The sequence below is a fragment of the Buteo buteo genome, chromosome Z, assembly GCF_964188355.1.
Source record: "Buteo buteo chromosome Z, bButBut1.hap1.1, whole genome shotgun sequence".
Lineage (NCBI taxonomy): Eukaryota > Metazoa > Chordata > Aves > Accipitriformes > Accipitridae > Buteo > Buteo buteo.
The window spans coordinates 45,655,046-45,668,632 of NC_134204.1; the positions used below are offsets into that span (position 1 = coordinate 45,655,046).

Genomic DNA, 13,587 nt, shown 5'->3' on the forward strand with positions numbered 1-13,587 from the left:
TCCATACTGTTTCCAATTACAAAAGAGGAATTACCTCATACAACAATGAAAACTAACAAAGCTGACATGAAGACAGTGGAACAGGTTTTCAGAGAGACCTCAGCCTCATCCCCACTTATGTGGGCAAACTGTAAGTGTACTTAAGTTTTAACACCTGCATTCACAGCTGACCAAGTCCAGTATTTTTATGTGAGGGAGCTGAGTTTTCATGCACACAACCCACTGGGTTTTCTCTTATGGGAAAAATGCACCATTTCATACTCTATAGTAGAAGCAGGAATTACTCAAACATTACTTATGTTAATGCTTTAATCCAGGACAGCACTTGATAACATTAGTAACTTACATGAGTCCTACCATAACTAAAATTAAAGCATTTTAGAGAGTAGGTCATGCAGTGAGCGTGTTAATGCATTAGCTTTTCACCTCTGGAGATCTAGGTTCATTTATCAACTAGGTAACAAGTAAGAATGAATTTGGTGATGTCAGCAAAATGTCAGGTGTATGTTTATCCAGATCATAAAAAACATTGCACAACTGGCAGTTATCTAGGTCCTGGTCTGGAAAAGTAAGAATGTGTTGCAGTTCAAGAATGAAATATAGTGGCAGAGCTGTGTGGAAAAGCTTGCAAAGCGCCTGCAATAAGAAGAAAAGGAGGCAGATTAACAATGAACAATACAGGAACAGAGCAGTAAAGTATGTTCAGGCTGGAAATTCTCCATTTTATTAAAATAGATACTGTTAACTGATGAGAAGAAGGTAGAGCGCACAACTCTAGTGCCTTTTATTAAATTTAACTGGAAAAGAAAACAAGTCATAAGACCAATGTACTGACAAAATTGTAAAGAGGCTGACTCACCACAATCTATCTGATCAGGTTCAGTTCAAGGCAGAACCACAGATTTTTCAGTATGCCTCAGCTCTAAAGGGTCACAATACTTGCTATCATCACAGCAGTTTTGCCAAGACAAAATCCATTACTGAATATCAGGCATTCAAAGATCATAGTAATAACCGATGTAGACAAAAGGAAAGAAGAAATGGTATTCAAGATGCACATGAAAAGGAGAAGTAGTAGCAGACATCTTCACGTTCAAAAAAAAAAATCAAGACAAAAGAGGAGCTATTTTAAGATAATTAAAGGAAAAAACATAAAACCAACACTGGTGATGTGGAGCTCTATGTTTATAGGTTAGTCCTTTGTGGATCTTGATTTACCTGATGATCACTTCTAAGTGTCAGATGATTAGAAAATAAAGTGATTACAAAATACTGAAGTGTACAGCAAAAAAAACCCTAAAATTTTAAGGAATGGAAAAAAGTAGGAATTTAAACCCAAATGTATAAGGTATTGAATTATATAATAATTTTCTTCCCTAAAACATAGAATAATATAAAACACTCAGGTATTCTCAATGACATTTTCCAAGCAATAATAATTTGGTGAGACATTTGGTGAAAATTGCAAGTTACTAAATATAAACAAAAAAAGCAAAAGCCCTCCAAAGCACAAATTCAAAAACAGTGCATCTCCCAGCATATTGCAAGACTAAAAAAAAAAACCAAACACACCAAACAAAAAAAAAAAAAACACACCAAACCCCACACGCTTGTCTAACAAAAGTAAAAAGAAAACCCTAACTCCCCAGCTCAGCCCTCCACAACATTTTCTTAAATTACAAGGATGGATTACGACAACTATTTGTTTTCTAAAGAAGACTTAGCTAACAAGCAGCAACTAACTGCTTACATTAAGGAGAACATAACTCCCACTGAACACCAAAAGAGTTTGGACACAGCTTTGTAGAAGAGTTAAAAGCTTTCCCCTGTCCCCTACCAAATTCATTTTCACCACCTTCCTATAAATTCCAAAAAAGTTTAAGCCCTTTTTAAACAGGTTCCCTTCTCAGAAATTTGTTACACTGCAGTAGCAAGACCAAGTCATTTGTAGAAAACTGAATTCTTACAACGGTGTTACTTAAAAAGGTGATGCAGGATTTTTGATACAAGTTTAGCAACTTTACCTGATATTCATTCCTGTTTCACACAAGACCTAAAAAAGTTACTTTCAACGTAGAAAATACAACAAAAATAAAACATTTTAAAGTTAAAATAAAATATACTCTAGAATTACCTTTACGGTTTAGAAATCAGCTTTATGTATAACCACACAGGTAGCTTTGTTTATTAGAAGTCAGAATTAATACAGTACTTTATAGCTAAGAAGAATGAGCATTGGAATGAAAAATTTCATCTGACTTCACTCAACTTTACTCAGATAAAATTCAGAATTATTAAGTACTACAAAAACATCCATGAATATTTGCAAGATTTTCTTAAAATGCAGTTCTTACAAGATTTCTGACTAAAGACTATCTCCCTTCTAAACTGGCTGAATGCATCTAAAAAAACAAGCTTGTAGGGAAGATTATTTTCCTTCAACACTGAACAGTGCTTTCTAGTAACAGTATATTCATTACATCATTAGTGTTTCAACACCTGGTCATTTCACTAGAAAGATCACTTTTTATGACACATGTGAAACAGCTAAAGGATTTTAATTATACAATCTGAAGACACTTAATCTCTTAATCATTTTAATATCTAAATGTAAATATGAAGACTCATGAAACCGGTTAAAGTATAAAGCTGAAAGCATTCAATCTAATAATTAAGCAAGTGGCAAGGTCTCATAGTTACTATTACAAGTTCTGCTAACATGCTCATTTGTCTTTATAGTAACTTACTATGCATATGAGCCAGCTCTTCATACCACCTCTGCAAATTATTCTTAAGAGTCTCATCACCCTTCATCATCTTCTAATATCTCTCAGTGAAGAAATAAATGTGTGTGCTCATGTGTTCATTTTTATTGGTTTGTTTTACTTTTCATTCAGCATTTACTGTGTGTCATTCTGGAGGACTGAACTCAAACTGCATCCTCAGCATTTGTTACCTCTAAATACTCTTCTACTGCAAACACTAAAAAAGCAAACACTTAAGTGCATTAATTTTTTAATTTTTGCCACTACATTTTCCTGAAAGATAGTTTTGTTAGCACAAAAAGAAAAGCTGAAGTATCTCTAAACTACTAACTCTCCTATCTTTGCTAAGACCTGAAGGGAGTACTCAAGAGGGGTTTTTTGTTTGTTTGTTGGGTGTTTTTGTGTGGTGTTCTGGGTTTTTTTGCAAACTACAAGATTTAGATGGGGGACAGTGGGAAGGCAGAAAGGGAGACTATAAATTAAACAGTATTTAGAAACTGAATTACAGAATTAGCAATTACAGAATCAGACTGTGTTCTTGTTTATGGCTCTGCTTTTATCAATGCCTACTCATCTACCTTCAGACTGCTTTTCACTGAAAACAGTTTTAGATACCAAAGTAAACATTGTATATGTGCCTGTTAATCTCATCCTAAAGATAGTTTCTCACAGCAAGGAAAATAATGACAAAAAAAGGAGTATGGTAACTCACCTCTGCACGCCATATGGCCTTTCCAGAATAGGCTCCTTAAATGGGGGTGGAATATGGCCAAAATAATCTGGATAGGCCACTTCTGAATATTCAGGAATAGACTTAGTGGTTTTTACCATTTCAATATAAAGATCACAGTCATGAACTGGTGATACATCAGAAACCTCAAGCACGACTTGTTCCCCTGATGAACTAGATCTGGAATCCTCCTCCTCTGAATCCACTCCAGTGCAGCAGAGTTTTCCCAGCTGGACAGATGATCCTTCAAAGAGGCTGCTTCCACAGGGTGAAACATGTTCACAAGGTTTACTACAAGCAAGTGTGGTAAGGCTAGTTTTGCTTCCCTTCTTTATTACACATCCTGTAGAATAATACTGGTCATTTTTTGCACTGCTCTGCAGACTGATTCTGTCCAAGCCCTTCACAATATCTTGGCTTAGACACTGGCATGATGGAAGCAGATTTCTTTGATCATTTTGCTGATGTAAACTACTGTCTTTGATACTATCTTTCTTTGGTAGCTCCAGAAAGGCTGGCCTTCTGTTATATTCCTCTGCCAATAAAGGATTGCTCTCCTTTAAAACAACTCCTTTCATTGACTGTTTTGCTTCAGCAGAGTGCTCCTCTCCTGCTGTAGGAACAACAATAGGTCCACACAGATTTGCATCAGGTACAAAAGGCTTTGGTTCCTTGGAAACTAAGTCACATTCCTTAAAAAATAAAAGGAAAAAAAAATAAAGAGATTGTAAAAAAGTACAGAGTTCCTAAAGTTTCATTTCTATTAGACACAAACATTCTCCTTCATTGTTCCTGAGGTGCATTTTGCAATAATCCAAAATAAGTGTAATTTAAAAGACAACAGTTACTAAGTTTTAAACTTATGTAAACATAGCAATGAAATTTCAGCTTTCACAAGAAGATAGCGTCAAAGCAATAAACAAGTAGTTCATCAACAACAAATTATCAAGTCAATGCAATTCCCTAGATATTTTCACCAACTACTTTAAAGAGGTGCACAGCATTTAAGGAAATACCTAATACAATCAATGTTCGTCACAAATGTCATGTCCTTTCTTACTATTTTACTTTCCGCTGTGTGTAATAATCAGACATCAGAAAACAGTTTTCCTTTATATCCACCCACAATCCCCTTCTCAGTCAGATTAAAGTAACCTATGACATTTAACTAAGTAATTCACTATACAGCACTCATATGTAGCTCTAGAACTGCAGACTCATTTTTTGGCTAGGGGAACTATCCACCCAAAAAAGAATGTCAAAGTGTATTCCAGAGTCAACCCCTCATGACAAGTAATGCCTTGGGAATTATACACTTTACCTGAAAGTTTTCTGAAAGTTCTGGGAAGAATTGCTCATATATTTTCAGTTCTTCTATGGGTCTTCCCAATTCCTGTCTAGGTTTCAGTTTATTAATGTCAGTCTCAATATCATCATTCTGAAAGAGCACCAGAACAAATTAATCTTACATCCAGAAATAATGAACTTCTAAAATAATTACATGTACCTTTTACTTCTGACACAGCCATGCTTTAAGAGCTGAATAGCACTATTTTAAAATTAGCTGAACCTCACCTTTCACCATGAAGTTTTAAGCTGCTCAGTTTTATTAGTATGTCAAAGCCTTCATTTCAACAGAAATATTACAAATATCTCAATTTTCTTGCTTTCATCCAAATGTATTACGCACAGACATCAGAATACACTTTACATGAGATCTGTGCATAATCCAACTATTGCAACCTGGAATGTGGAGATTTCATCTGACTGCAGTGAAAAAGGAGTAACGGCTTCTATGGAAGATACTCCCTTCATTGGGGCTTATGAGAGCCTTGAATAAAATTTGCCATTGCAGTCTGTGGACAGACAATTGATTAACTCCTGAACATATGTAACATAAAAATACAGAATAAGGCAGTTCTGGCCAAATGTCCTTTCATGTCATGGCTAGCAGCTGGAGAGCAGAACAAGACCTTCCTAAAGTGATACAACAGTAAGAGGTCTGATCTCTACCTCTACAGTTGGCTGAACTTCAAAGTTACCTTACTGAAACACTGACCTATTCAATCCCAGTCCAGAATGAGAGGAAAAGTTAGAGCAGCTCCTACACACTAAGCAGCTTAGGTGGGAAGAGCGAGCTGAGGGAAATACAAATTGGGAGCAGAACAGTGCTAAAAGAGTTTGCAGTTTGGTTCCTCTGTACTCCAGACACATCAAATATGAAGCAAACAGGTTTTGACAAAAATCTGTAAGCAATCTGAACAACAAAAGTTGATATTTTCAAGCACCACACACCCTCCTTAAGTTTCAGGAGTTTTTTTTAATTCTAGAAACTGCCCTGAAAACCGCCTCAAAGTCCTTTTAACACTTAAAACATTTGGCTTTATACATGATTCAAGCAACTTAAAAAAAAAAAAAACTGTAAAAATTTAAAAACCTGTTATGCCTGATTTTTGCCTGTTAATTTTGTCTCATACCAACCTTAAAATGTTGGTCCCTGTCATCATCATTTTCGGTTTCAATTTCTGATTCTGTTTCAGCATCATCATTATCATCACTTTCATCTACTACATCATCCACTACGGTACAAAAGAGTTTTGTTAGGCAGATTATACATTTAATCCAATACATATGCTCAAAAAAATTTCTGTATTCTGGGTTTATTTTCTTTTTTACTTACCAGTTGAAAAAATGTGAAAACCAACTAGTAAACACTAATTACTATGACCAGATTTACGAAACAAAGTAATTGTTTGACAATAATGCAGACTCAATTTATCACATTTCTATCCAGTTTTAAGTCAAAACAAAGATCTCTGGTTTAAACAAAGCAAAACAAAACAAAAAACCACTCCACTACCCCACCTCCCCCAAAAAAACGCCAGCAAGAAAGCAGATGGCCATAGAAATACTTTACAATGTGGATGGGCCAAGAACATCTCAGCACGGCTTGAGGTCAGCACAAAATGAGATGACTCTGAAACCTTTTCCCAAAGTAATAATGACCACACCCAAAAAAAAAATTAAGGTCTCAGGAGCTTTTAGTCATGTCACCTAGTATTGATCCCATATCAGGGAACGGTGGGACAAAGTACCCCCTTTACCATTTTTGTCTTGCTTAAATAGGGCCTAACAATTAAAGAAAAAAAAAAAGTCAAGTGTATCACTGGAGATTCAACCAGTAAGGATAATACTCAAGGAGAGTAGTCACTGCAACTGCTTAGCATGAACAGGTTGGGAACTAAATTTTACCCTCAAAACGTACAGCAAGATGTTATTTTTTAGAGATGGGGAACTAGTTGGATACTAATGACTAATTTCTACTTGAGTTAGAGACCCAGTACATTGAAGGATCTATGACCTCCTCCTTTCATAACAAAGAAAAACAACAGGAAGCAAACTAATTGACTAATGAGAATTGCGTTAGCTTACTAGTGGCAAATTTGATCTTTTTCTAGAAATCTCATGAAGTTTGATGCTGGGGGTTTTTTTGTTATGTTTCTGAAAGAGTGTTTTCCATGCAGGAAATTTGCTGATTGTCAGTAAAATTCTCACTCAGAGGTTTACAAATTATACTGATTTTCTAGTGTATTCAGAATGATTACATGTATTACTTTTACAATGCTGACTATACAAGATTATATTTTTAATAAACTCAGAGCTGTAACCACCCCAATATTCTACACATCTTTTAATACAGAATTTTTTCCTTGAAAAGAAAATCCTATGTATCCTATTTCCCTAAGTTTTTCACTTCTTTTTTGTACAGATAACAAACCTTTTAAAAAAACCTGTCAGTAGTCTACTTCAACATACTGTATTAAGTAGACATTTAATTTCTGTGAATTTTGAAACATATTTCTAAATCTATTTTCTACATTGAAGACAAAACAAAGAAACTCTAAACTCCAGCAGTTTGATTCTGACCCATATGAACCCCAATCAGATAGCCGTCTTCTTTCAGATTATGATCCCATTTTGTTTCAAGAATATTGTGAATAAGAAGATATTAAGAATTCTGACTTTGCCTCTTCATTTTAGAGAAACTTTCTGACAGCAACTTCATTAGTTGCTTACCCAGTTATCAAGCTATTTCACCATATCTAAAAATGCATTAAATATTAATCATCCAAAAATAATGAAAGGTGTTTACAATGGGACAAATCTATTTCCTACAAAACACGATACAAAAATGCTTTGCAGACAAGTGTTGCCTAAAAGGCTCCAACAGTCCAAGAAAGCAGCTCTACTTTTCTCATCGTGCAAATGAAGGAATAACCACAATAATTTAAAAAATAATGCTTCAAATGGCACATTAATCTAAACTCACTACAAGCAGTTTATCAGAGTAACAGAAGTAAATCAAGCAATATACACTCCCGTAAAACACCATGTACACTCCATTTCACATAGGAGAATGTGTATGATAAGTGAGTTAAAAAGAGAGCCCATGTAGGTTTGTAGATTAATATGTACAGCCTATGCTTTATATTTCAGAGTTTGATGAACATCACATTTTAGTTCCTGGTTTTTTTTTCTCTTAGAAACATAACCACATGTGTGGACAAGATTATCATCAGTTAAAACTTAACATTAGAAATTGGTGCTCTGCACTAACAGCCACTGACCCTTTGCTAGCTGAGAAGAGTCTCAGCGTCCAAGTTTTAGTGGAGAACACAAACAACTGCAATTGATTCCACCTTACAGAAAGCAAGACATGCTTAAAGACAAAATATTACAAAATTACCATACCATCAGGAGGCAAGTTGTACAGCTGAGCCACAGGACCACTGGCAGGAATAACTGGGAGTTGGAAATGGAAAGCACTTTTAATAGTTGGTAAAGGAAGACGATTTTTAGGAAAACATTTTCTCATTATTAGGCTGGATGTGTTGACAAGAGGATCAAGAGTTCTTACTGCAAGGCACTCCTATTAACAGGAAAATAATGAAGACAAGAAAAAAAATGTCTCTCTCAAACTAATAGTCAAGCTACATTTGTTCTACAGAGTTCTAGAATTCACTAATAGCAAAGTATTTTGTTTACAATAAATTTTGCTAATGCCTCCTGTGAAGGCCAGAAGAACCTCTACCAACTTAAGTTCAACTTTTTTAAAAAGCCAAACTTCAAAATTATAAGCTTTTTCCCTCCTCCCTCTTTTTTAAAATTAAGTTCAACAGCCCCTCCCAGGGATAGTCACAGCCAAATAACAGCAAATATGAATTTAATTCTGTACTATTTCATTCCACTTCAGTCAACAGCAGAAAATAATCCTTACCCCCTAATCAGTAATGACCATGAATATCATAAGAGAACTATGACAAATCTGAGGTCAGGATGTGTTTTTAAAGCTGGAGAGTAAAAAAACAACAACAACAAAACCAACACAGATAAACTTACTTGTGAAGTGTTGTAAAGAATTTTCATCCCATTGGCATCAATGAATGCTTTTCTTCCCAATTTGATGTTTGTAACACTTTTAATGCACTGTAAAACTCCTTTACGTATCAGCATGTATCTGTGTCGACTATCATGACGGTGCCAATCAACATAAATTGTTAAAAGCACCTGCACATATCCTCTGTCTACTGCTCTCCTGGCATTTGTTTCTTTATAAAAAAAGTTAGGAAAGAAAATTAAAAATTGCCCAATGACTTCAATATTATTGTCAAGCCAGTGTTAAAAGTATTCTTTTTACCCAAATAACTGAATCGTTTCATTTAAAGCAGTATTTTAGCCACGCTTAGCGGAGTTTTACATCAACCTAAACAGAAATGACTGAATAACTCAGGCCAGTAGTCTACACTTCATTCATCAGAATAACATTGCATGTAATTTTCATGGTTTACCAGAAGAACAGTGTGCATTACGCTTAAAAGGTAATTGTAAGATACTGTCAGATAGCAAATTAAATAAAAAAAGTTTATATAAAGCATATCTATCTCTATCCACACACACTATGTAGACAGATAGAAGATTTGAAACAAACTTCTTACTGCTTGTAATCCATAGAGTTTTGCAGCAGCTATCACTCAAATTTGATAAACGCAAAATACCTCTACCCAAATACTGGATAATCAGTATGACAACTGGACTCTACACACCAGAGATTAGTGTTCTTATGAAAAGATTTACATGTACAAAGTGTAGGAAGTTACAATGTCCAAAGCCCTCAGGACTGAATAAGACATCTCAAAATAAATGCACAAGACCTCCTTTTTTAAAGACACAACTTTTCAACATTTAATTTCTTTCCCCAACATTAAAGTTTAACTGCCAATTTACAGAACAGAATACTGACAATAATTCAGAATTTTTTTTTTTCCCTAAACATCCTAAGGAGAAATTCCAATATTAGTAAATACACAAATCTGTAAGACCAAGGTATCACACAGATCAAACATGAGAAATCTCAGCACCCTGTAATAATCGGTACAGACGTTTCCTGTCATTTGCCTGAAATGGTTTTCTGCAAATCTAATCACGTCTCAGTTCTTATCCAACTCCACTAAAACTACCAGGAATGCTGTAGCTTTTATACAACTGTTTAGAGAGAATGAGTTTTTAATTCCTTGTCAGTTACAATCCTGACACAAAATCTGCACAGATGACATTTGTCAGGATCCACCTCTGCCAGCTAAGACAGCCAATGTCTGGGAACAGACCATTGTTTCGTTACCCTTGGTTCCACTTCATGAGCATCACTGACAGACTTGTCATGAGGAACCAAGACCTAATTAGTCAGGAAGGTACCTGAAGAAACCCTGTATTTTCCCCCTGCCATCCAACAGATATTTTCAGATGTATATATAAAGAAGATGCACAGGAGCTAAGTTACAGATATCTGTTACTGAAGGCCTGAGATGAATGACTGTAAAAGGCTATTTCTCCACCTTGGATCCAGACCAGGTGTGCAGAAGCAGCACAGCCTTTCTGCTGAGCAATTGAAGAAACAGTAACTAATTAGTAAACATATACATATATACCATACAAATACTAAAGCACCAGAAACTGCAGATACAACTGTAGCCTTACTTCTAAATTTTCTAGCCTGGATTTTGCATTGGCCACAGACTTAATATTAGTTTTACTCTGTGTATATATACACACACATATATATATCTCAACTAGACAAACAGATTTTTGTAGTCAAACACTTACTTGATTTTAGCAATGCAGCAAGTGTGTCTAAAGCAACCCTGTCAACATAACAAGAAAAGTCAAAACAGCAACCAACCAGCAAGCTTACTCTACAACACTGTAAAGCTATATAAAATATTTACTGCTAGCAGATTTATTTAGCATCTATCCTCATGTCTTCCTGGTTGCACTGTATCACAGACTTTGCTTTTAAATATTTGATTTTACTAAAATATCACGCATATTTGCTATATCTGAAGTCTGATGGTGAAATTTAAAAATAGCAATGCAATGGCTATTCAAACTTTCAGCCTTTGCAAAAAGACACCATAAATGACAACGTAATGTTTATGAACCATACTCAGTAGCAGAACAAGTACTTCTACAAAGCAAATGACACCATTTTAGAAAACTGTAGCTCAAAACTGGCAGTGTATGAATATATTGAAGAGTAATGCTCATCAATCTGTACTACAATACAAGATCATCAGTGTAAGATTTTTCTTGTACAAGAAGATCTTGTCTCAGTTAACTCCAGATGTACAACTAGAAAATGTATATACTTATTTTTACCCTCTTTGCAAAGATAGACTCCATGCATCTGATCTTAAACTATAAACAAGGCTATCATGATTACTCACATCATGGAATAGCAAGTTCATATGTCTAATTATAGCTGGGGCTTAAAAGGGGCAGAGCATTTTTTTACAAGATACTCCACTGACCACAAACTTAGATAACATAACACTATTTTTTTTGTACTGAAGTTAGAAGATGAACAACATGAGATTACTATTTTGCTAACCAGATGAAAAATTCAGTTTTCCACAGGTAAGTACTTCAAAAAGGTGGTAATATATAAAGAAAGGCCTCTCTCCAATTAGATCCACTTATCTATTTTTACCCTAAATTCACTTAAAGAAAAAAAAGAGAAAAATACACTGGGTGGGGAATCTAAAGTCACCACTTTAAGGTTATGCAGTAATTTATTTATTTTTTTAAACACACAATAGCCCACTAGACAGACATTGCTGGTGCTTACTACTGTGTTTTATGTTTTTGCTCTGAGAGTCTGTAATTGCTTTGAAGTAAAACAGAAAGAAAATTCTATTACAAAACAAAATAGATAGTGACTCTAAAACCACAAAGGAGGTGTGGGAGCCAATTCAAAAAATTGAAAAGTGATGGGATTGTCTTGATCTGTTTGTCCTGATTTGGGGATAACCCCTGTACAGTTTCCACACAGGAATATCAGAGACAAAAAATAACATTTATATTATTTTACCAGTACTGTAACTAGACATCCAAATATTTTGTTTTACTCTACTGGGTAAAATTAAACTGTCAGATTTGTGGTTCTCCTTCCCACCTCATTTCAAATATGAGTTACATTTGATTTCCCTAATACAATTTTTCATTTACAAGTAAGTTTCAAAACTTATCTCAGGTTTTTCCACATACTATGTTAAAGAGACCGTACTTACTTCATAAGGCTAGTGTTCTTTTTACTAAAAGGGCCAATGATCTTAAACATCAGTTCTACTACTCCATTCTTTCCCAAGGACACTGCATTTACAGCTGGAAGAGTTAAAAACAATCCATTTTAAGATCATGTAATAAGAAAAGCAAAAGAAAAAAAATATATCAATATACTCAAACTAAAATCCATGCAAGTTAATTTTGAAGTACAAAAAATGTTAAACATGTTTGGGCTTTAAGACATACAATGACAAGCAGACAGTAACTCTCTACATAATTAGTGTGATAATCCAATCCTGATAAAACTTGCAAAAGAAGGAAAAAATTAATTATTAATTTACAAATAAAATTATGTACTACTTCCAATGCACGCTTCTGCTTTCTTTGTTATTAAGATATATCATAAAAAGACTTTTCTTCCAAAAAAGTCTCACAGTTTATCAAAATGGCAGGGTTTCTAAAATTCTTAAGTCTAACAAGTCCTATGACCTGCTATTATCCTTCAGTATTGGGAAGATAGGTATGTCCACCACAATTTGAAAGCCAAGCGTTTGCTGCAAAATTTAGAAATGCCAGTTGGTATAAGCTTTCCTGAGCTACACATTATGCATGTATGTTCTCAGAAAAAAAAAAATTACCATCTATTTGAAAGGAAGCAAATTAAAAGAAATTATGCTAAGACCTACATTCAAGAAATGCACACTGGATGAATATATGGCTGAAGCCCAACGCCCACTGAAAATACAAACTGCTGAAAGAGGCACAGAAATTCAATTCCCAACTGAGTTTAGCAATATGCATTCCTAACAAAGTAGAAGACAGCAACTAAGAATTGACTTCAACATAACAAATGCTGTTATTAGTGTAGAATTTAGTACTCGAACTGAAGTTGCAATTTCATCATTATTAGCAGCAACATTACACCGCTAGAATCTAAGTTAGGATTCTATGCTGGTAGTAACTGTATACAAACTTTAAGTAGTACTTCCCATTTACGTGTAATAAACTACTAGTTTATCTGCTAATAAGGAGTGGGAAATACAGAAAGATACAATTGATCTAAGCAGAATCCTAATTAAAGACTCAGTTCAATTTCCCATTTTCAGGATGAAGCAAATTTCCAGCGAAGCTATGTAACTATCTGTATTAAAGTCTTCCATTTAGAAACATTTTACCTCATTATCAGACGGCTCAACAGAAATAAAGCTTCCACATTTTAAAAATATTGGGACTTTATGAATTATAGGTGCTCATGTTAATGTCCTGAAAACATGATCTCATAGATCATCATCAAATCAATTCTCTTGGAGGAATGTGGTTAAGTTTTCACTTTCTCGCACTTCTTTAAGAGGTTTAACGGCCATTTTGAGCTCAAAGGAAAAACTTAAGAGCATCTAACCAACAGTAGAGACACAGGAAGAACCACACTATTTTTATCAATTTCCTACTGCCTGCCCAAACAATTAATTAGGC

At 34.7% G+C, this 13,587-nt stretch overlaps 1 protein-coding gene across 8 annotated transcripts in view; it reads right to left on the bottom strand.

Annotated features, from left to right (window-relative positions):
* Positions 1 to 13,587, bottom strand: part of AGTPBP1 (ATP/GTP binding carboxypeptidase 1) — a 79,442-nt gene that overhangs the window by 43,589 nt on the left and 22,266 nt on the right. For all 8 annotated transcript variants that reach the window (XR_012649117.1, XR_012649118.1, XR_012649119.1 and 5 more), the window contains exons 9-15: positions 12,120 to 12,213; positions 10,657 to 10,694; positions 8,896 to 9,104; positions 8,248 to 8,425; positions 5,977 to 6,074; positions 4,817 to 4,933; positions 3,478 to 4,187 (exon numbers count right to left, since the gene is read on the bottom strand). Coding sequence is in view for 5 of the 8 variants with exons in the window: in XM_075021490.1 (XP_074877591.1) it covers positions 3,478 to 4,187; positions 4,817 to 4,933; positions 5,977 to 6,074; positions 8,248 to 8,425; positions 8,896 to 9,104; positions 10,657 to 10,694; positions 12,120 to 12,213 (1,444 nt within the window). In the remaining 3 variants the exon portion in view is untranslated. The remainder of the gene's footprint in view (positions 1 to 3,477; positions 4,188 to 4,816; positions 4,934 to 5,976; positions 6,075 to 8,247; positions 8,426 to 8,895; positions 9,105 to 10,656; positions 10,695 to 12,119; positions 12,214 to 13,587) is intronic.